This window comes from Phascolarctos cinereus, unplaced genomic scaffold (genome assembly GCF_003287225.1).
Source record: "Phascolarctos cinereus isolate Bilbo 61053 unplaced genomic scaffold, phaCin_HiC Scaffold_5;HRSCAF=322, whole genome shotgun sequence".
Classification (NCBI taxonomy): domain Eukaryota; kingdom Metazoa; phylum Chordata; class Mammalia; order Diprotodontia; family Phascolarctidae; genus Phascolarctos; species Phascolarctos cinereus.
Window position 1 is genome coordinate 264,834,767 of NW_027555958.1, and position 23,163 is coordinate 264,857,929.

Genomic DNA, 23,163 nt, shown 5'->3' on the forward strand with positions numbered 1-23,163 from the left:
AAGTCTTTGAATGCCAATGTGATTGCATTAATTGAGGGGATGGGGGTTGGAATCCCTTCTCCCCATACACATATACTTCTTTTTGTGAGTATCTTTCTACTACCAAACTTGTCTTTTCCCTCCAGAGTTGCAGTAGTCTTACATTTGGAATTTCCCCCTCCCAGTTATAAAGTAGATGAATTGATGTATGGGAGTCATGTGGAAAAACCCCTGGATCATAATACCTTGCTTAAAAACCTGGGTCTGCCACTTACTAAGCTCTCTCAGTTTCTTCATCTGTAAAATGGAGTTGGATTAGATAACCTTTAAAGGTTTAGGCCTTCCAGGTCTAAATCTAAATTTGGAAGAGGTTTGAGAGATTATATAAATGCTTGATGAATGTAGTGCAAGCCTCTTATTCGACAGATGAGGAAACTGAGTCTCAGAGAGGTTATCCAAGTTCCCAACAAGTAGCTGAGAACACAGGTTCTTTGATTCCAAGTCTACCCACTCTTTCCATTCTGTCAAGTTGTATGGATTATACTGAGACACACCTACACCCACACAGAGAGAAGAGGGGAGCAGTAGCATTCCTTTATGGTCATATTACTTAGGTAACACCCCACCCCCAGCCTGGTTCCCTAGCCGTGCAGGGAACTTGGAAATTTACTTGGCAGAGGCAGGAGAAGATTCAGGTCTTTTCAGAGCTCTTTCCTGGTGCTGGGGAAAAAAAAATGCTACATAGAAGCAGTTTCTTCCTTCCCCCTTTCAGGGATCACTCCTTTCCAGCCAAGTTTTTCTCCCCCTCGCAGCTGCCCATTGAATCTCCCTACAGCTCTCCTCCCTACCTCTCTCTGCTGCACTTGGGGAGTCTTCTTGTTCTGAGCGGCCACAAAGCCCCTTTGATCATCTACTAGGCTCGGAGCCATGTGACCCGGGGGTGGGTGGGACTAGTCTCTCTACATATCCAGTGGGATACAGAGTTACCGCTGCTTGGGTGAGTCTACACAATCCCTTTGTTCTTTCTAATAATTCCAGTTGTTACCTTATGGGTCTCCAGGTCGTTGGGTTCCCCTATCTGGCCAGAGGCTACCGGGGGGGGGGGTAGGTGAGGTGGGGGCCCGAGACAGGTAGAAATCTGAGGTTTCGTGAGCTTGTTTGCAGGCAGGGGAGTTGCACTGAGCAGAAAGCAGGAAGCCTTGTGCCTTTCATTCTTGAAATGAGAAAGGTCAGCAGAGCCAGTTGCAAGACAGTTTAGCCTACTTTGAGGACTGTGCCTGCTGCAGGCTGAGTCACTGGGAGATGGGGGAATTTGGTTTCAACTCTAGAACCAGATTTTCTGTAGCAGAAGAGAAGAAAAGGTCTTTGTATGATTATAGTTATCTCTTTGTAAATATTTGGCCAAGTGAACTGAGTAGTTTAATTTCTCCTGTTGAGATTTTTCTTCTTGCAGAATATTTTAATTTGGAAGTGGCTTTTCTAGCTTTCCAAAATGTAGGAAAGCAAGAAAAACTTCCCAAGACTAACTAGAATTCCCTACCTTACTTTTGGAGCAAGAGAAGGCTTAATTGGGGAACACCTTAGAGAGGGGCTGTTTTATTTAATTTAATATTGACTTTTAAAATGCCCCTAAGTAAAAGAGTTCTTAGATCTTTGTTCCCTCTTCTTTTGAAAATTTATGATGGCTTTTTGCTGATGTACTTTCCTTTCTGGGAGTGAAAGAAGAATGTTTTTTTTTTCTGTTTTGTTTTTCTAGGAAGTTAGGGACAAAGTATTTGCATTGCCAGAGTGAGACTCCTCACTTTAAAGATGTAACTGAGGGGGCACTTTGCCACATGGAGTTGTTTAGAGGAGTATAGATCAGTGTGAGGAGAGAGTACCATCTGCTCTTGAAATCCAAATCCAAATGCCCTGGAGTGATTCATTCATTTTACAGCATGTTGTTAATTCTCCTTTTTCTATCCCAGGCTCTCTCTGACATAAAATTGTGTTGGGATGTGGTAAGAAGTTTTAACAGAGGCATATCCCTGCTCCCTTATTTGAAATTCCTTTCTTTTGGAAGAAAAATAAGACAGCGTGCCATTGATGGGTCTCACAGTTCCTTGAAAATCCATACTGTTTTCACTAGTTCTTCCCTCTTCTGTCTAACTGGAGCTCTTAGGCCTTCCAGGTGGGACTGCTTGGAATTTGGTTTTGGGCTCAAATGGGAAAATCTGAGAGAAAATTGGGAGGAGGTAGTGAAAGGGCATGCAAATGAACTTATTTTTTTTTTAAATTATTCAGATCAACTCCTTTCCTCCAAGCAGAGTACTACTAGAGCAGCCTTAGGAGCAATCCATGGGAAGGAACTGCTGAAGCAGATTCCTGCTCAATCTAAGTAGGAATTTCCTGACCACTGAAGCTGCTTGACTGCGGTAGTGAGACGACTGCTTTTTGTTAGGGGAGGTTTAAAGGAAGAGGTTAGATTAAATGACCTCTGAAATCCCTTCTTTGACTCCCAACTTGTAAAGTAATTAATCTAATTCTTATTCCCAGGAAACAAGTTCCCAGTGACTTGCTTAGGGTCATACGGGCAGTGTATGTCAGACCTGGGACTCTTAGGTCTTCTAAACCCAAGACATTCCTTCCTCCACATTTTAAACTGAAACTTAATATGTGAAATAGTGATAGGTCATTTCTTTTTTACTAGCTCCCTCGTGTACCCTGGGGACTTATTTCTAAAGAATATGAAGAGAGTTAAGTGTTTAACTTTAGAGATCTTGATGACTCCCCTTGAATAGAGATTTTTTTTTTGAAAGCTAGGCTTAGTTTCTCCTTCCCTAGGACTAAGACAGAGAGAGTGGATTATGTTGCATTATTATTACAAACTCTTTTGTTATACTTATCTGTGAACATTTTGTTCCTGTCAGTAGAACATACATTTCTTCTGGGCAGACCATGCTTGATTTGTTCTTTGTGTCCCAGCATAGAGCACTACTGCTTTGCACATATACATCTCTTAATAATCACTTGCTGCTTGACATTTCTCTATTTTCGAGTTATGATCTCCGCTGGCAATGCCAGTGACTTGATGACACCCTTCCCACACTTGGTTAAAGTGGAGCATCAACGCTTCTTGGGGGCCTGAGGGGAGAGTCTGAATAGCAGATGTGTTGACAGAAGTTTTGGACATGGAGTTACAGGGCTTAGATTTGAGTTTTGACTTAGTTGTTGTTAAATCATGTCTGACTTTCTGTGACTCCATTTGAGGTTTTCTTGGCTAAGATACTGGAGTGGTTTGCCATTTGCTTCTCCAGTTCATTTTACAGATGAGGAAACTGAGGCAAACAGGGTTAAGTGACTTGCCCAGGGTCATACAGCTAGTATATGTCTGAGGGTAGAGTTGAACTTGGCTCTTTCTGTTCTGACTCCAGGCCTAGCGTTTTATCTACTCTGCTACCTAGCTGCCCAAATGCTTCACTCTGCCTGACTTAGCACTTACTGTGTTTTTTTTTTGCCTTGAGCAAAATTCTTTACTTCCTCTGGAAAATGAGACTAGCTGATCTCTAATGTGACTTTTAGCTCTGAATTCAATGATTCTGTGGGTCCCCATGAGCCTGAGGAGGTTCAAGATTGTGGAATAGCAATGGCCTCAGCATACCATCGAAGCATTTATATTATCCAGGAAGAATATTTGCCCCCCTGAGCATTTGACTGCTGATTGCTGGACATCATATCCTTTTGAGCTTCTTGTTTTGACACATGGCAGTTGAATAGGCTGTTTAGCTCCAGAAAGGACTGCATTGCAGCAGTGAGTATGCTCAGAGTTCCTTTGAGGAGGACAGTTCTATTAAGTAATGTTGCCACTAGTGTTCCACTTAACCAGAGTATCATAAAACTTTGCAACTTAAATGTAGAACACACACAATCTTTCTCTTTCTTTTTTGTGCGACAGATTCAAAGGACTTTAAAATTGTTTAACTGAGTCCGATTTTTCTTATTTCCCACTGCAGACTTAGAAGAGGCCCCATACTGGCTTCCTGCCTGTCATCACATCTCTGGGCCTCCTCCCACTCTCATTTGTACACAGGAAATGCAAATTCACTTGTCTTTATCCTAAGAAGAAAGATCAATCTGTATTTTTAGGAGGGAGCAGACGATCTATTTCAAAATCTAATATTAAGTGACATTTTTAGATGATATGTTCTTTGGATTATTCAGCCTCCCCAGACCCTACCCACTGACCATTCCTGTCTTCCCTTAAAATGGTTAATTGTTAAGTAAATATACTTTGAAACCCATACATATGGAATGGTTGAAGACAATTACTAATTCTCTCTGCCCTCCTCTACCTATGTTCCTTGTAGCTGCCAAATCGATATTCTTAAAGCACAGGTCTCCATTATCATTCCCCCTTGTCAAGAAACTCCAATGACTTCTCTCTTGCCTCTAGGATGAAAACAACCACAACAACAAACTGCTGTTGGGTATTAAAAACCCTTCAGAAAGCTGGCTCTTGCCTACCTTTCTAGGACTATTACTCCCTTCTCAAATTGTACTGATCCAGCCAGAGCTGCTTGCTATTCCTCACACGTGACATTCTGTCTCCCATGTCCTCTACTTTTCATTGCAAATCACTTCTGCATCTTAAATACCCTAGCTTTTTTCCAAGCTCAGTTCTTGTATCACTTCTAGGATTTTGACTGAGAAAAGGAGATGATAAATTGGAGGATAGCATGTTAGAGTTTAGGGAAAAGGGATGGATGTGCATATTTATTAGCTTCTGGGAGGGAACCCTTAGAGAATAGAGAATGGGACCCAAGGCACATATGGCAGGATTGACCTTGCTGTGGAGAAAGTCTCCTACATTATCAGAGAGGCGGGAATAAAGGAGGAGAAAATGGGGGATTATGCCAAAATTGGGAGATGATAAGAAAGGGATAAGAAAGAACTCACTGAGAATGTCCTTGATTTTCCTCAGTAAAGAATAAGATGAGGCTCTCAGTTTAGAGGATGGGAGAATGGGGAGGTTTGGAACAGCTGCTGTGTGTTAGAGAATCAATTTGAGGAGAGTATAAGGATTGCCTTGCTTATATTGAGGGCCCAGTTGAGATTAGATAACACACATTTATAGCAGGCCCAAGTCTACACAGTTTCATGACTTCCTCCAATAATAAAGAAGGTGAATGGTGTGAGTTTGACAAAGCATGAGCAGTGAGAGAACAGGAGACATAGGATTCTAAAGTAGAGACCTGCGTGGGGTCAGACTGATTAGCTAACTGTAGGGTCACAATGGGAAAGGGAGGAAAGTGAAGTCAGCAGAAGTAGTGGACTGAGAAATTAATATTGTAGAGGCACCAAGAGGCACAGACAGCTGAAGAAATTGCCAAGATATCACATAGAGACCCCAGGAAGTTCTATGACTTTCTTTGTGTCTTTGACTAAGTTGCCTCTTTGTGGCTCATGTTCTCCATTCCTAAAGGAAGAGAAATTAACTCTTTTGGAGAGCAAGTGATGGCTAAGTGAAAAGCCCTGTGCTAAATGCTGAGGATACAAAGAAAGGCAAAAACATGGTTACCTGCTCTGTAGGAGCACACATGCTAATGGAAGAGATAATGTGCAAAAAATTATCCATACAAGGTATATTCAGGGTGAAATGGAAAGTAATTTGAGAAAGGCCTCCTGCAGAACATGAGAGCTGAGTTGAGTCAGGAAGCCAGGAGGCAAAGATGAGGAGAGGAAGCATTCCAGGAAGGATGGAGGGACAGCTGATGAAAAGACAGGGAGTTGAGAGATGGTGTTATTATGCAAGGATCAGCTAGAAGGCCATTGTCTCTAAGTCACAGAGAATGTGGAGAAGAGTAAAGAATAAGAAGACTGGAAAGGAAAGAAGGGACTAGGTTGTGAAAGGCTTTGTATTTGATCATGGAGATAAGAGGGAGCCATTGGAATTTATTGGTGAGGGGTGGGGAGGAAGTTGACATGGTCAGAACTGTGCTCTAAGAAAATCACTTTGGCAACCTCTGGAGAACGGTTTTAGGCAAAGAGACCGAACCAGCAGGCTATTGCAATAGCCAGAAGTAAGGAGATGGGGGAGGGGGCAGGTATTGTGGGAAAGGAGATGAAGTAAGGCTAGGGTGTGTTTTGACACTGCAGTAGATAAATAGGGAGAGTGAGGGGGTGGAGGATGACTGAGAAGTTGCTGGAAGGATGGTGTTACTCTCAACAGTAACTGGTGAGAAGTAACCAAAGAAAGGTGGATTTTGGGGAAAAGACACTAAATTCTGTTTTGGTCTTTGATGTATCTCTGGGGCCTCCAGTTCCCTTCAGTTTAAAACATTTCATAGGCAGTTTATGATTTGGAAGTGGAACTTAGGAAAGTCAGTAGAGCTTGGATATATAGATTTAGATTAGAAGAGGGACCAGGTTAGAGCCTTGGGGGACACCTGTAATTAGTGGATGTGACCTAAAAGAGGATTCAACAAAGGAGATTGAGAAGGAGTGGTCAGACAAAGAGGAGAACCAGGGAAGAACAATGTCATGAAAACCTGAGTATCTAGTAGAGCATCTGCTACATATTAGGCACTGTATATAGTGCTTTACAAATATTATCTCATTTGTTCCTCACAATAACCCTATGAAGTAGTTACTGTTATTTTCCTTATTTTGCAGTTGAGGAATCCAAGGCAAATGGGATAAGTGACTTGCCAGCTAATGTGTCTGAGGTCACATTTAAACTCAGATCTTCTTGACCCCAGGCCCTGCACTCTATCACTGCACCATCTAGCTGCCTCAGCTAAAGGGTAATCAATAGTGTGAAAGACTGAGGTAAAGATCAAGAAGGATAAGGATTAAGAAAAGACCATTAGATTTGGCAGTTAGAGGATTATTGGTATTTTTGGAGAGAACAGTTTCAGTTGAATGAGGGAAGTCAGAGGGCAAATTGCAAAGGGTTTTAGGATCGATTGAAAAGAGAGCAAAGAGGCATCAGGCTTAGATGACTTATTCAAGTTCAGCCATGATGAGGACGAGAGATTTCTATCAGATGGATGTTAATAAGATGGTTGGATCAAGGATAGAATGGGAGCGACATATGCACATTTGGAGGAAACAGGAAGGCAGCCAGTGTGTGTAGGGAGAGATTGATTAGTGGGGAAGATTAATGAGAGTGTGGGATGATAGTGGGGACAATCCACCACAGTGGGGATGGAGTAGGATAAAGGGGCTGGTCTTAGCAAGGAGAACCTCTTCTTCACATGAGACAGGGGTGAAGAAGATGGTGTGGGAACATGTCTGAGTGATGTGACAGGAGAATAGGGAGCTCCCGCAGATTAGCCTCAAATTCTTTTTTCAGTGAGTTGAAGCCCTTAGTTGGAGGATCGGTAGGGAGGGTGCTATGGAAGGTGTGACAAGTGATGAGAATGTCTAATAGCCACTATGGTGATACTGGATTTGATCTAACAGAGAAGGAGTCTGCTTTGGTTACAAGTTGGTTAATTCTTTCAGGTCCAAATATTTTACAACAATAACAACAAAATCTGAGTTATTCACTGAATTATGCTGTGTAAAAACTTCTAATGTCTCCTTACTTTCTGATTAACCAGAACTAGCCATAAATCTATTTACTCCTCCCCGGAAGAAGAATTTGCATTTTGGGCCTAAGGTTCCTGTTCTAAACTCGGCTCAGCAGTTGGAAACAAGGAACCGTAATAGCAGTCACTACCGGTTGATAGAACCTAATGGTGGGAGTTTTAACTGTTGTTGCCAAATACGTTAGTTTGGGGAAGTGAAACTTCTCCCTCTTTAGGCAGTATTTGTTTGTAGTTTTCTAGGTTGGGGCAACTTCCCTTCCCTGTCCTTGGCCTCACCCCCACCCTCACCCCCATTCCAGGGTAGGTTCTGTGCAGGCCAGTGCCATTCTGTATTCAGCTGCTGCTGATGTAAATGCTAGAAGGGCTCCACAGGCCAGGGACAGATTCCCACAGACTTTGACCTTTAGGTGTTCCTTAGTGAAATGTGCTGAGGCAACTAAGCCCACAGAAAACCCAAGGTTCCCTACCCCCAGCCACTTCCTTATCACCCAGGCATTGTTCCAGGTGCTTTATGACCTTCTCAGAGACATGCACAGCCACCAGTGGAGATTAATTTTCCTTGAGTTTTGAGTTGTTTTTTGAGTTATTGTTTTTCAGTTGTGTCTGATTCTGACCCCATTTGGGGTTTTCTTGGCAAAGATGCTGGAGTGGTTTGCTATTTCTTTCTCCAGCTCATTTTACAGATGGGGAAACTGAGGCAAACAGGGTTAAGTGACTTGCTCAGAGTCACACAGCTACTGTGTGTCTGAGGCTGGATTTGAACTCAGGTCTTCCTGACTCCATTCTATCCCCAGCATCACCTGTTTTTGAGTTACTCTGAGGCAGTGCAATAGTAAGGGAAAAGCCTAGAGTCTAGACTACCCCTGCCCTGCCAAAGGCTCTGATCAGAAGCTGGCATTGATAATATTTATAATTGGCATCTTGAGAACAAAGTCTCTATACAGTGCTCCCACACCTAGCCATCTTAGTGAATTTGGTCCAGAGTGTGGTCAGACTGGTTGATTGGCATCATGCTAACAACATATTGGGTGAATTTTTGATGTTTCTTCTGTAGGCTTGTTTCATGGTGATATCTTAGAAAGAATGCTGGATTTGGAGTCAGAAGATCTGGGTTCAAATCCACATCAATTAGCTTCTCCAAAGAAGCATTTACTGAGAAGATAGAACAAAGAACAGAGAATTTCCTCTTGTACATACCATTTGGGGCACACTTTCCTCTATGCCCTATGTATAAAGCATTCACTCCTTGAATGAAGGCACCGCCTGTGGACAAGTTGCTCTCTCTTGGCAGCCTTAAATCCACTGCTATGTTGGGTCATGCAGGTCATTGAAGGCTTCAATTCTTTTTTTTTTTTTAGGCAATTGGGCTTAAATGACTTGCCCAGGGTCACACAGCTAGTAAGTGTCAAGTGTTTGGTCTGAGGCCAGATTTGAACTCAGGTCCTCCTGACTTCAGGGCCAGAACTCTATTCACTGCCCCACTTAGCTGCCCCCAAGGCTTCAATTCTTAACGGGCTCAACTGTCCACAAAGTGAACTCCTGTCACTGGAACTCTGGTAGCTTATTCTTCTTGCCATTTCAAAGCTTACAAGTTTGAATGAAGTCTAGTCCATTCCTGCTATAGTACTTCTTCCCTTGAAGTAGGAAAGAACAGTATAATAAGAACAAAAGAATAATACAGTAAGTACAGTAGAAACCATAGAGATCCACATGCTTCATTGCTTCATGTTAACCCAAGTGGGAAGGATGGCCACTTGAGCTAGCTTTCTTTCCTACCTGAAGGTTTACATCAGGTCTTTTTTTCCTCCTTCCCACATACCCAGGAAGGAAAGGAGAGACAGACAGACAGACAGACAGACAGAGCAGAGGCTCACTTAAGATGGCTAGTGCTTTTTGAATGCTCACCCAATTCTAGCTCAGCAGCCAATCAAAAGTCCAGTGCATCAGACACTTCCACCAGTGGGTTCACCAAACATTTATGCTCTCAGGACTGAGCCTTCTTTGGCCACTCCCCCTTCACACTTGTAAGGACATCCTGTTTGCCTAAAGCTTTTTGCTCAGCCCAAACCAGCTGCCTTTGTTTGTTTTCTTGCTTTCTTTCAGGTCTGTACTTGTGGGCCAGTTTAAGATGCTGAGTAACTAACTGTCTGATGATCTTAGGCCTGGATGAACTGGTTAATTGCTGGTGGCATCTTATTTATATAGGATTATAAAGGAGAGATCTTTGTGGTGTACTCTGATATATTGGGGTCATTTGACAAAGTGGGTGACATCCCTGACTGATGACACATTTCTTGGGATACTTATAAAACAAAGGATTGACCACTTTCATTGCCTTCTAGTTGTTAACAGGGACCAGGGTCTTTTTTCTTTTGGGCATTTTGGCCACTAAGAGAAAAGAGTAACAGACTACTCTGGTAGGTCCTTAGGCAGGCTTTGATTTTTTGGAGAGGCTACTTATTTGTAAAAGCTACTGTAAATAAGTTGTAAGAAGGCATTGCTGTTATTAATTGCTTGGCAACAGAATGCAACAGTTAGTTGGACTCTGTTGAGTCCAAAGGAGAATGTCTGTTTGGGATTTGGGGAAGTTAGGGGATGAGAGGGAAGGGGATGCCATAGAGGACGTGGATTAGAAGCAAGAATGGTGAAACATGAACAGAGAGGACAAGGAAGCAGGTCCACTGCAAACACAGGCAAAAGAAATAGCTCTAGAAGAGAGTACTAGAATCTGGGGGAGGATGGTAGAATGCGAGTCTCTTTTAAATCACTAGTTACAAAAATATTAACTATTATCCTCTCAGTGGTTTTGCTTTCAGTATAAATAAAGATGATCCTTCTTTCCAGAGCCAATTGATAGCAAAGGATTGACCCCAAACAAAACAACCTGCCTTTCACTCTCTTCATTACCATAAATTGTTATCCATGAAATGAGAAGTAATTGGCTTAGATACTCAGATCCCCCACTCCTCATTATTGTTTTGTTTTAAAATTCATTCTTCTAGACAGAAGCAGCAGGGTATATATAGTAGAATAAATAGTCAACTTCAGTCAGGAAGTCCTGGGTTCAAGTTCTGGCCCGGACACATCCTGGCTGCTTGAATTTGGCCCAGTCTTTTTGTAAAACAGTTGCAGATCTGCATTGGTAGAGAGAATTAGCCTATCTACCTATAGTTCCCTGGGCCAATGAAATCATAGGTCCAGGCCAAAAGAATAAAAAGAAATCCATCTGGTGATGATCCTATAAACAGATTTAAAAAGCAAAACAAAATGCTTCTTCCACTCTCTCAGGTCAAAGCCTTGTCTTCTTACTAAAGCTTTTAACTCAACCCAAATGATTAATTTAAGGCTTTCATTTGAAAGAGGAATTAGAGTTTTGTTCTACTTAATGGAACAGGAGGCAATGGGTGGAAATCACAGGGTGATAAACTTCGTCTCAATGTAAAGGAAAAAAGTTCTAACAGTCATCTACGGTAGAACAATTCCTCTACCCCAGACTGGGAGCTTCCTATCTTTGAAGGTCTTCAAATTGATTTCCATTGTCAGTAATGAAGAGAATTCCCATGCAGCAGGTACAGATTAGATTAGGTGATCATTGAAGCCCCTTCCAATACTGAGATTTTATGGTTTTGTGATATTCAAATTCATTCATTTATTCCACAAACATTTTTAAGGGCTTCTTGTGTGCCAAGTACTATAAGACTTTAGGAGAGAAATGCAAATCCCTTGCCCTTGACAAAATTAAAATCTAATAAAAGTGTTAAGATGTTCTCAAAAAATTCAAATACAAATCAGAAGGATAATTGCTTAAGAAGAGTACAGATTACCATGAGATCAGTTGGAGGAGAGGATGATCTGTAATAAAAGTAGCCAAATAAGGATTTTTTCTTAATTCATGTTTATTTAAAGAATTTATTAACAGTGTATCAGGGATAGAGTAAGCTTATATACAGTCTGCAAGGGAAAATTAGGCAGCAGTTTGGAGGTGGCTGGATTAGAGGAGAATCCACTTAGCATACTGCAGCAGATTTTGCCACTCTCCCTTTAAAATGGCATAAACTTGGAGCTGTGGGAAAGAGATCTTTGTACATGATGAATAACTGTCCAAGCAAGTAGTTAGAATTCTAGTTTGTTTCATTTTACTGTAGGAGTTCATCTGTCCATGGGAAGGAGGCAGCTGGTACAAGCCTGGCAAGGGCGGTGTTTAATGACTAGTGGCATTGTGCATTTAGACCTTCTAGAAAAAGGACTTTTTAGTTCAGGGCTAGGGACTGATCAATTTACCCTTGGAATTATCTTCTTTGAGATATGGAGCCAAAGGGATTGTGGTGCCATTTGACAGATGTGGAGACTGAGGCAAAGGGCTACGCCCTGCATGTATAGTGGCAAATGGAAAACACACACAACAAATACCATTCACTGGTTTAATCCCACTTTTCATATTGGGAAGGGAAAAGACATTCAGAGCACTCCTATCTCCTACACCTTTGGATTTTAGTTGCTTTTCCCTGCAAAAAGATGGATTCCTTTGTCTATTTGCTCATATTTAAAAGGTTAAAAAAAAACCTGGAGAAAATTTCCAGTGTTTCCACCCAAAAGTGTGAATACGCATACTAAATACCGAGCCACTTTCTTCTTCTAGGTTTGTTCTAGACTCTACTGTGTGCTTTTCTCTCTAATCTGAAAATTCCTCTAAAATCCATAGAATCATAGATTTAGAACTGGAAAGGACCTTAGTGGATCCTAGCCTTTTTCTTTTACAAATGAGGAAACTGAAGCTCATAAAGGGTAATGTACCCAGTATTGTCTTCCCCCCCCCCATAAGATTTATACAAGTAGAAGATGCTTGGGATGGTGGTGCCTTTTGTTCCAAGACTGCTTGAAAGAAGCAGAAGCATCTTCCCATAGCTTGTAGTCAGCATTCATGCATATAGAGGGCATTTACAGAGTGCATGATGGTGCTATTAGCTAGGACAGGTAGAGAGAAGAATATGCTCCACAGAAACCCTTTAGCAGAATTTATCTGTCCCTTGGCTACATGGGGTTGATTCTGTAGTTGTGTCTTGGACCTAATATAAAAAGGCATCTGGGAAATCTCTTGTGGAGATATGCAAGGAGGCAGGGTTATTATAACATCCCTCTCAGTTGGTGTCTTCCTGCTCTCTAAGAATGTTGTTAAAACTCTTCTGTAAAACTTCCTTCGTATATAGCCCATTAACCTTTCACCATGATCATACTGATCATTAATTCAAAAAACATGCATTGAGCACCTGCTCTATTCAAGGCACTGTGGTAGATGCTTGGGCAAACAAAAAAGAGTTAGAAATATTCCATGGTAGAAACTTGCAAGTTAGTTGTGGGGAGTACGTAAGATATATACAAATAATTTCAGTTTAAGGTGGAAGAAGATAAATCTTGTAAGAGAAGAATGAGTAGAATGTATTGGATTTCAGAAAAGGAAAATATCAGTTGGGGTTTAGGGCAGTATCAAATACTGTAGTGTGGTCTGTACCGGATTAAACTGTAACTGGAAAATATTTAACAAAATAAATAAAAATATAGCAGAGCATAGACAATGTTAATATGTGATCTTCTAGATCAATATACTGGAGATTAGCTGACCCCAGCATATTTGAGTTTGATACCACTGATTTAGGGGATCAGGAAGGAATATTTGTATTTATTTATTATGTAGTTATTATGTGTATTTGTTATATAATATTTGATCTGGGCCTTGAAAGGTGAATGGAGGTGTGTGTGAGGGGGGAAGGGTGCTACAAAGACCTTGAAGTGGGAAGTGGAAGGAAAGAGTAAACAGTCCAGTTTTGCCGGAATATTAGTGTCAATTTGCAGTTAGAAGACATGGGTTCATATCCTTACTCAGCTACAGAATAAGATTTAGTAAATTACTTTAATATTTGCATCTCTGTCTCCCCATCTATAAAATGAAGAGATTGAAGTATGTTAGGATGAAATATGGACCTCTAAGATCTTTTGGGAGAGGCCTTAAAATCAGGATGATGGCTTTAGGTACCACCTCTGACATGTACTAGTGCTATGCTGTTGGTCAGTTGTGTCTGACTCTTCATGACCCTTTTTGGTTTTTTTGTTTGTTTGTTTTTTGGCAAAGATAATGGAGCGGTTTGCCATTTCTTTCTCCAGCTCATTTTACAGATGAGAAAACTGAGACAAACAGGATTAAGTGACTTGCCCAGGGTTACACAGCTAGTAAGTGTCCGAGGCCTGATTTGAACTCAAGTCTTCCTGACTCCCGGCCCTGTGCCCCATCCACTTTGCCACCTAGCTGCCCTAACCCTTAGCAAATTACTTAAGTTTTCATTGCCTCAGGCAACTAGATCTTTAGGTTGCTTTGGTAGAGTTTTTGAACAGGCAGCTCCCTATACTGATAAAATCATAGGTCCTAAGGTCCTCTTCCCACTTCCCAAAAAAAGGCCCTTAGAGTTTGAACATTCTATCGTTCTGTACATGATAGGAAAGGGAGGTTAAGACCTGGTTTTGGAAGGCCTTGAATTCAAGGCTAAGATGTATGGACTGTTAGACAATGGGAAACTATTAAACTCTTTTTAGCTACAAAGTACTGGGGAAAAGTAGGAGACCTGGGTTCTAGTCCTAGATCAACTACTTAATGCTGCAATTAAAATGGGGACTGCCTAGGAGAAACCTGAGAGAACTTGATGAACTTGTGCAGTGAAGTGAGCAGAACCAGGAGAACAATTTATACGGTGACTATGACACTGGAAAGGAAAACCAAATGAAGACTCAGGGAATTCTGATCGATGCAGTGATGAGACTCAAGGAGACCGATAATAAATCATGCTTACCCCCTGTTGGCAGAGGAGTGATTGACTAGAGGTCCATAGAATAGAATGAGTCTTATATTTGTATACAAAGACAGTATGTGGATTTGTTTGCATTGCTACATTTGTTACAAGGGAAGGGTTTTTATTGGGGTCAGAATTTGAGGGGTTGTGATAGTGATACTAGAAAAAGAAGAAAAGTAAAAGTGTCAGTAGCTAAATAAAAACAAAATTACAGAAGTATGATCAGAAAGGGGCACACGTAAGCCAAGCAGAATAGTCTTGGCATTACCCTGTTAAATATAAAACATATTTTTAAAACATGGCTGTACATAATGGAGATTTGCAGTTTTATGTGCAGTCCTCTTTTGTTTCTTCTTTCTGTAGGAAAAGGCTCAAGCTTGTTCATAATTTTTAATAAAAAGGAATTAAAAAAAAGAGAGAGACTGAGGGTCCCTGAGCTCAGGAATTTAAGAATGAGGAAGACATTGGATCAGTTTCTTTACCTATTTCAGTTCCTTCATTTGGCAGCTAAGTGAGTGATTATATGGTAACTTAAGTATCCACAGTGGAGAGGGGAAAAGGAAACATGCTTCAGACTTTAATTTCCAGAGAAGATTTATTACAGGATATTCTTTACAGCCAACTGGAAACAGTTGGATACTACAGGAGAATTCTGAATCTATATCCAGGTTAGGGTGATGGTGGAGCAGTTCCCCAAATCAGGGTATATGGTAGCTCTAATGATAGCTTTCTAGCTTTCCCTGTCTCCTATCTCCGAAGTGTTAGATATATTCCCTCCTTTTGGGGAGTCTACTGTAGTGATTGGTGAGAACAAGCTTTTATCAACTGTCCCCTTTTAGATGTGCACATGTACAGTGCTGTCATTGGTTGAAGGAAAATGCAAATGTGGAAGAGGAATGTTCCACCAAATTATACAAGATCAGCTAACAAGGGGGAAATGGAGGGTCTCTTCTAAAAGTCCTGATACTATGGGGCTGTCTGGGCTCACTTGATGAATTTATTATTGAGGAAAAAGAAGGGGAGACTTTCCCAACTATTTTAGGAGTAAAAGCAAAAAACAAGGGACAGTTAACACTTACAAGATACAAGTCAATTATCTTCCCAAGTGAGGGAAGAATGGTTTGGGGTTAATTTTTCTTTCAATGAAGAGTCGATCTTGTAGACATGTATAGGCCTCTTTTTCTTTTCCCTTTTAGGAGTCCACATGTAAAATCCCAACTCAGATTCCACAGGGGTGGGTGGGTGGGATTGAGGGTGGGATGGGGTGGCATAAACTTCTAAATACACAGTGGTTCTAACAAGGACATTATGACCTTATATATTAATGACATAGATTTATATATATATATGGAGAGAGAGTTAGGTATAAATAAATGCATGCATTTATACAGTGTGTTCCAAAAGTCTTAGTGAAGTTTTAAGAACACACTGTATGGATTATAGGATGCAATATTGATTCATTTACATTCCTTAGAGTGTGGAAGGATAGCTAACGTTTGCAGTTTCAGAATCCTGAGTAGCAAAACCATATCCTTGTATACACAATTAGAAGGGACATAAAACTGCAGAGACCAGACATTATGGAAAGCATTGCAGCATTTTGTTGGCATTCCCACAACCCTATCCCAAAGAAACCTTCCATTAACCCTATTGCCTTTTCCAGCTACCCGCCATTTTTGTTTTCTTCCTTTTTTTCCCAAATGTGAAAGAGAAGTTTTCCCTTGATGCTTCTATCCACACACCCTCAACCCCTTATAATCAGGCCTCTTTCCTACCATTTTGTTGAAAAAGCTTTTCCCAAGGCCAATAGTAGTCCTCTTATTGACAGATCCAGTTGTATGCTGTTAACTACTTTTAAGATTTAGAGCTAGAAGGGAACTTTTTACAGATCATCTGGCCCATCCTGCTTTTCTTATGGATGAGGAAACTGAAGCCCAGGGAAGTTAAATAATTTGCCCACGGGTACACAGTTATTAAGTAGCAGATTCCCCATACAGAGGATCAGCAGTCTCATCTACCAACCAGCTCTTTCATATCCTGGAATGTAGTTTGTATGGACTTGTCAGGGGTAGTTAAGTGATCTTTTATGAGCTCCATACCTTTTTTGGGGTTTCAACACACCATTAACTGTCCCAGTTCAAAAGTCTTTTTCCTCGGCAGAGATAATAGAAGCAAAATCAGTGTTGAGTAGGTCTAAATCTGATGGCCTTTACTCGATCCTTATCTTTCTTGAAGTCTCTCAGCTGACCACTTTTCCTCTTGGAAATTCACATTTCTTTGGGGTTTTATGACTCTGCCCTCTCCTGATTCTCCTTCTGCATGTCTGACTGCTCCTCAATCTCCATGGCTGAATCTTCATCCATTTGAATACAGTATGCACTCTCTAATGCTTTGACCTGGGACTTTCCTCCCTCCTGGATATATCCAAGTGGATAGAGCACTAGGCTTGCGGTCAATAAGACCTGAGTTGAAATAAAAGTGCTTAGCATAGTGCCTGACACATAGTAAGCACTAAGTAAGTAAGTTAGTGTTATTATTGTTAGTATTATTTACTTGGTGATCTCATCAGCTCCCATGACTTCAATTGTCATCTCTATGTAGATGATTCCCAGATCTATATATCTCACCCTGTTCTCTCTTCTGAGTTTCATTTCCAGATCATAAACTCTCTATTGGACATTTCAGTCAGATGTCTCAGACTGGATGTCTCAAAGGCATCTCAAAATTCATCATGTACAAAACAGAACTCATGATCTTTTCCCCAAACTAGACCCCTTCTCTTCTGAACTGTACTGTTACTGTTGAGGATACCACCACCCTCCATCTCATCCAGGTTTGAAATGTGCATGTCCAATCATTTGGCAGGTCTTTTTGATTCCATCTCCACATCATCTCTGGATACCGGAGTGGTTTGCCATTTCCTTCTCCAGCTCACTTTACAGATGAGGAAACTGAGGCCAACAGGCTTACATGACTTACCCAGGACCACACAGCTACTAAGTGTCTGAGGCTGGATTTGAACTCAGGTCCCCGAGACTCCAGGGCCAGTGCTCTATCCACTGTGCTACCTAGCTATACCTATTTAGGATGTTATCTGACACACAATAAACACTTACCAAATAAATTTTGTGGTCCTCACCATCCATCACTTGCCCCAACTTATTCTGAGTATTAGTTCACATTCCAAGTATATTGTTATAGGACAGAGCCACATTTTAATTTCCTGGAAGATGCTCCAGGTCCTACCATTAATCTTCTATTCTTGTCTTTTAAAAACCTAAGTTGCTCACTGAATATATATCCACACTGATGTCTTTAGACATACCCATTCCCACATAAGCACCTAGCACCTTGCTTGACACATAGGTGGTAGGAGCTTAATAAATGTTTTTTGATTGATGAGAATAGGATTGGGATTTTTTTTGGGGGGGGGAGAAGGGCTTGGATTAATAAATTTTTTTGGATTTGATTCTTCAGTTTCCTTCACATTTTTATGGCACTTTAAATATAAAAAGTACTTTCCTTACAACAACTCTTTGAGACAGTTATATAGTGAAAATAGTAGTATTAGAATTTTATAGCTTCTGAGAAATGACTAACCCCCACCATATAGTGTCTGAGACATTACTGGAACTCTTGTATCTGCTTCTGGTCTTTTCCGTACTCTCAACAATCATTACCTTTGTGCAGATGATGATTTTCAGGTCTGTTATCTCTAGCCCTAACCTTCTTCTGAAGCTCTTGCATTTCCACTTGTCTGGGAGATAGCTGTATGAATCTATCAAGCGTTTATTAAGTACTTACCACATGCCAGGCACTGTGCTAAATGTTGGAAAGAAAAAATAAATGAAGCAGTCCCCGCCCTCGGGGAGTTTATATTCTGTGGGGGAGAGTGGTGTGTGACAATGTTTTTATAAGTATATGTAAAACAAATAGAAACTCTTTATGTTTAGAACCTACTTTGGCATCTTCAACCCTGAACATGAGTTCTTTCTCCTGACTTTGGTATTTCTACAATTCTCCCAGTAATATGTCCTGAGCAGTGGAGACATCTTTAAATCCATACTTTCCCTTGTCCATCACATGTAGCCAGTCACTAAGTCCTGTGGATTCTATTTCTCCAGTCTCACATATCAGCCCTGTGCCAAAACCCAAATTCAAGCCCTCATCACCTTCCTACCTGACCAGATCCTCCCTGCCTCTAGCATCTCCATGTACCAATCCATCCTACACATTCTTTTCAAATCAGTTTTTTTAAAGCACAGTTCTGTCATGTCACTCACGTGCTCAAAAACAGTCCATGGCTCCCCGTTGGCTACTTAATTAAGCTCTCACTCCTTGACTTGGCATTCAAAGCCCTCTACAAACTCATAGTCACCTGCCATTGCACCCTATTTTTCACCATGAGTACCCTACGCTCCAACCAGACTGTTCAATTGCAGTCTCTGAAGTCTGATTCTTTATACCTAGAATACCTCTTTTACCACATTTCTGCTTATCAAAATCTAAATAGCTAAGTAACAGCTGAAAATAAAGTACTTGGAGATTCTGAGGTGCTAAGTTATAATTAAACCTTAAAGACTCAAGAATCTCATCCTCTCCCTCTGGGGTATGTGTGTTACCTTGTAAAAGTGGGACTTAATTGAGTTCAGGAGCTCTTTCTCCCCATCACTCATTGCTTTATTTTAGAAGTGTGGGGATGACAGGATTGAGGGACTTGGATCCTTTCCAGATTTTGGATAGATATCATCAGAGATCACCCAGGAAATTCAGTAATAACTATACATCCTCCCTTCCCCCTAAGCCATTTTCTCCAGGAATTGTTTCCTTTTTGGCTTACTAGAGCTTGTGAGCCCTTGCAGATTTACTTGAAGGTAAACAGCCAAGCCAGGCTCTGAGGATACAAGCTCTTCCTCTTCCAACTAATGGTACCCTCTGTACAGCGTGGCCTCTTGGCATTCTTTGTGAAGAACTCTATGCCAGTATGGTGGGTACATATTAGGACTCTTTTTCTGATGAAGAAGAAACACTTAAGTTAGGCAAGGTAGTGGTATGTTGGGGAAGGGGAAAGAAAGAACATTTATTAAGCACTGACTATGTTCCAGGAGCTGTACTAAGCACTTAGCAAATATTACCTCATTTGGTCTTCACATCTCCTGGGAAGGAGAAAGGTGCTGTTGAGCATTTCAGTCAGAATGGCATTGGATGTCTCAAAGGAATCTCAAAATATTATTCTATTTTAGAGTTGAGGAAACAGAGGCAAAGAGCAGTTAAATGACTTGTCCAGGGTCACACAGCTAGTAAGTGTCTGAGGCTACATTTGTACTCAGGTCCTTGTGACTTCAGACCTAGTGCTCTACCCATTGTACCACCTTGCTGCCTGATGTTAGTCAGAAAACAAGTGTTTATTAAATGACTAGTGCTGGGAATACAGAAGAAACAAAAACAACCTCTGCTCTCAAGGAGCTTATATTCTACTGTGGATACAACATGTACATAAATAATTACAACAAAGAGTAGTCGGGAAGGCACCCTGAGCCAGCCAGGCTTGCTGCGAAGGGTGACACTTGAGCTAAGTCGAGATTCTAGGACAGAAGTGAAGAAGGGAGCTATGCATTTCAGGCCTGATTTGATAGCCTAGGCAAAGGCACAAAAACAGGAAATGAAGCCTCTTGTACAAGAAACAGCAAGTAAACCAGTGTGACTAAAGGACAGAGTCCCTGGAGGGTAGTAAAGAGTGGAACGGTAGAGAGGCACCAGGTTGTGAAGAGCTTTAAAGGAGAAATAGAGGGTTTATAAATGATCCCAAGAGGTAATAGGGAGCCATGAGAGTTTTTTTGAGTAGGGGAGTCCCAACCGTGCTTTAGAAGATCCCTTTGATACTTGTGTGGAGGATGGATCATAGGGTCAAGATTTAGAGCTGGAAGGGACCTCATAGGCCATCTCATTCTCCTCAGTTAAAAGATGGATTTGAGCATGGAGAGATTTGGAGCAGGGACATCAATTAGACAATGATTTCAACAGTTCAGGCATGAAGTGATGGCCTGCGGTGTGAAGAGTGGGTCTGGGAGGAACTTTGAAATACAGAAAGTAGATTGAGAGTCTTTTCTATATTAGAATCAAGTTAATGTTTCTTTTTGCAATGTAGTGAGTGTCTCTCACCGTGAACCTAGGAAGCAGCAGTTAGGGGCAGCCCTTATGCAGAGTCCTTTAGAAGGTAAGAAAAGCCACATTGCCTCTTCTCTTTTTCTTTCCTCCTCCTTCCCCCGTCCTCTCACTCTCTCTCGCTCTGCCTTCCCCACTTTTTTCTCTTCCTCCCTCCCTTTTTCTCTTTCCCTCTCCCACCCCATGAGGGGACCAAGACAAATTCTGTCATAGTTCAAAATTTGGATTTGGTTGCTTTTTTACTTTGTGTATGTGTGGTAGGGGCAGAGGATCCTGTGGAGTCACTCTGCATTTTAAGAAGCAAAACAATATTATTTACTTTGAGGCCTTTTAACTCTTGGGTACTGGAGGCAAATGGAGAAGGGACAGAACAGAATATATATCTGAAAAAGAGACAGCCCTACAGTTACCCACATTAGAGCTTTCAGAATTCCATAGTAATCCAAAAAGGGCTTAAAACTGGAAGCCAAACTGTGAACAAAAGGGGTGGTAGCAGTTTACAACTACCAGCTTTCTAACCAGGACCCTCCTGTACTTTCTATATAGATGAAGAAAAAGATTCTGTTTATAATAGTGTGTTTGCTGCAGGTAAATAGCTAAATGAAACCCCTAAAAAATCAGATATACAACAAATCCCTTTTCCTCTGGAGCCTTGTTTGGTTTGAATGCCCTGGGCCTCATCCCCACAACTTAATTGGTTTTGCAGTCATGTGACCCAGGAGTACAGTGCTAGGAGTGAGGTGAGTGAGGGTGGTGGATTTGGAGGAACAAAATGGGATGGGTTTGTGTTATTTTATTTTTGCAATAATATATCCATAACATATTCCCTAATTGTGGATGTACTCCAAGGCTCTGACATGGACCCTTTTCTTTTTCCACGTCTTCTTACTTGGTGACCTTGTCTGCTCCTTGCTACGGGCACGTGAACACACACAAATGAAATATCACAACTGCCTTTTGGAAGGATGTTTCAAACTGAGTGTCTGTCCCATTGACCTTTCAAACTCAACCTGCCTCAAACAACTCATTATCTTTGTCCTTACCATACCACCCCTACTTAGAACTTACTTATTTCAAAAGAATGTTAAAATTGTTTTTACATGTAATCATGAAAAAAATAAAATGTTAAATTAAAAGAAAAAGAACTAACTTATTTACATTGAGGACACCTCCATCCTTCCAGGTTCACAACCTCAGTGACCTTCTAGACTCTTCACTCATTCACCCCACACATCCAATCTGTAGTCAGACTTTGTCTTTTTTACCTCTGCAATGTCTCTCAAATCCATCTCCACTCCTACTGCCACCTCTCTTATCCAAGGCCCTCATCAGGTCTCCCCTAAAAAGCTGTAGTAGCCTCCTGATTGCTATCTCTGCCATAAGTGTCCTCACCCTCAGCTTCCAATCTCTCCTTCACACAGGTGAATTTCCTGAAGCCTATGTAGGTCAGACCCTGCTATTCCCCTATTCGATACATTTCAGTGGTTCCCTATTGCCTTAAGAATCTTCTTTTTAGCTTTGAAAGCTCTTCACAACCTTTCTGCAAACCCTTTCCATATTTGTTGTGTACGTCTCTACCCTTCTCATACTCTCTGATTCAGCCAGATTTGCGTTCTTGCTTATACTTACTCAAGATAACCCCATCTCCTGTCTTCATGGCTTTGCACAGGATGTCCTGTCCCCTCTCCCTAGGAATGCACTCCCTCCTTACCTCCACCTTAAAGAGTTTCTCTTCCTGTTTCTTTCCTTTTTTTTGTCTCCATTGTCTAGCACAATAGTTGGCACCTAGTTGGTGCCTAATAAATGCTTGTTCATTGATTGATTTTGCTTTGTCTGATTGCAGCTCTCCCTCCTTTTTTTTTGCTTCATATATTTAATAAACATAATTTGAGAGTCTCATTTTGAATCTGTGTACCTTTACTTTGTGTTAGCTCTTTGTCCATATGCTTTGTTTTGTTTTAAACTACTTTGATCCTAATCTGTGTCCAGAGGCTTATTTTGTTATTTTAATTGGAGAAATAAGGAAGCAATATCATTTGTGAGTCATTTAAAGTGAGAAAAATTAGGTGAGTGGAATGGTTTTGGCCTTCAGCCCACTTCACATTGAGATGATGATTCTGAGCAGAAAATGCCCCGTGGAAAAGTAACTTTTCTCATTATAAGAGGCAAAAGGAGGTGATGGGAGTTTGGATGGGCCGTCCTGAGCCTGTTTTATTTTCCTTCAATTGCTCTACCTCATCCTTTTAACATCATCTTCTCCAGTGCCTCTATAGAATTCTATATATAATCCATACAGAATTCTCTCCTCTCTGGGACTTCATTGTACTATTCTCTCCTGCCTGCTCGACCACTCCTCTGTCTCCTTTGCTGGTTCATCATCAATATTCTACCCCCTAATTGTGGGTATTCCCCAAAGTTCCATCCTAGGCCCTCTCCTCTTTTTCTTTATTAAAAAATAATAGCAGCTAATGTTTACATAGTACTTTAAAGTTTGGAAAGTGCTTTATATGTCTTCTCTCATTTTATCCTCGCAACAATTTAGTAAGGTAGGTGCCATTATTGTCGCCATTTTACAGATGAGGACTGAGACAAAGGTTAAGGGACTTAAG

General features: G+C 41.1%; 1 protein-coding gene across 5 annotated transcripts in view; it reads left to right on the top strand.

Annotated features, from left to right (window-relative positions):
• SEPTIN9 (septin 9) overlaps positions 1 to 23,163 on the top strand; it is a 339,777-nt gene that overhangs the window by 254,106 nt on the left and 62,508 nt on the right. Inside the window, exons 1-2 of one of the 5 annotated variants that reach the window (XM_078155809.1) lie at positions 884 to 976; positions 20,538 to 20,606. The exons of 1 other annotated variant lie outside the window; for it this stretch is intronic. In XM_078155809.1, the coding sequence (XP_078011935.1) occupies positions 20,588 to 20,606 (19 nt within the window). In that variant the 5' untranslated portion in view covers positions 884 to 976; positions 20,538 to 20,587. Of the gene's footprint in view, positions 1 to 867; positions 977 to 20,537; positions 20,607 to 23,163 lie in introns of those variants that run through there. 3 more of the 5 variants (XM_020966004.2, XM_078155808.1, XM_020966005.2) reach the window with 3 other exon arrangements.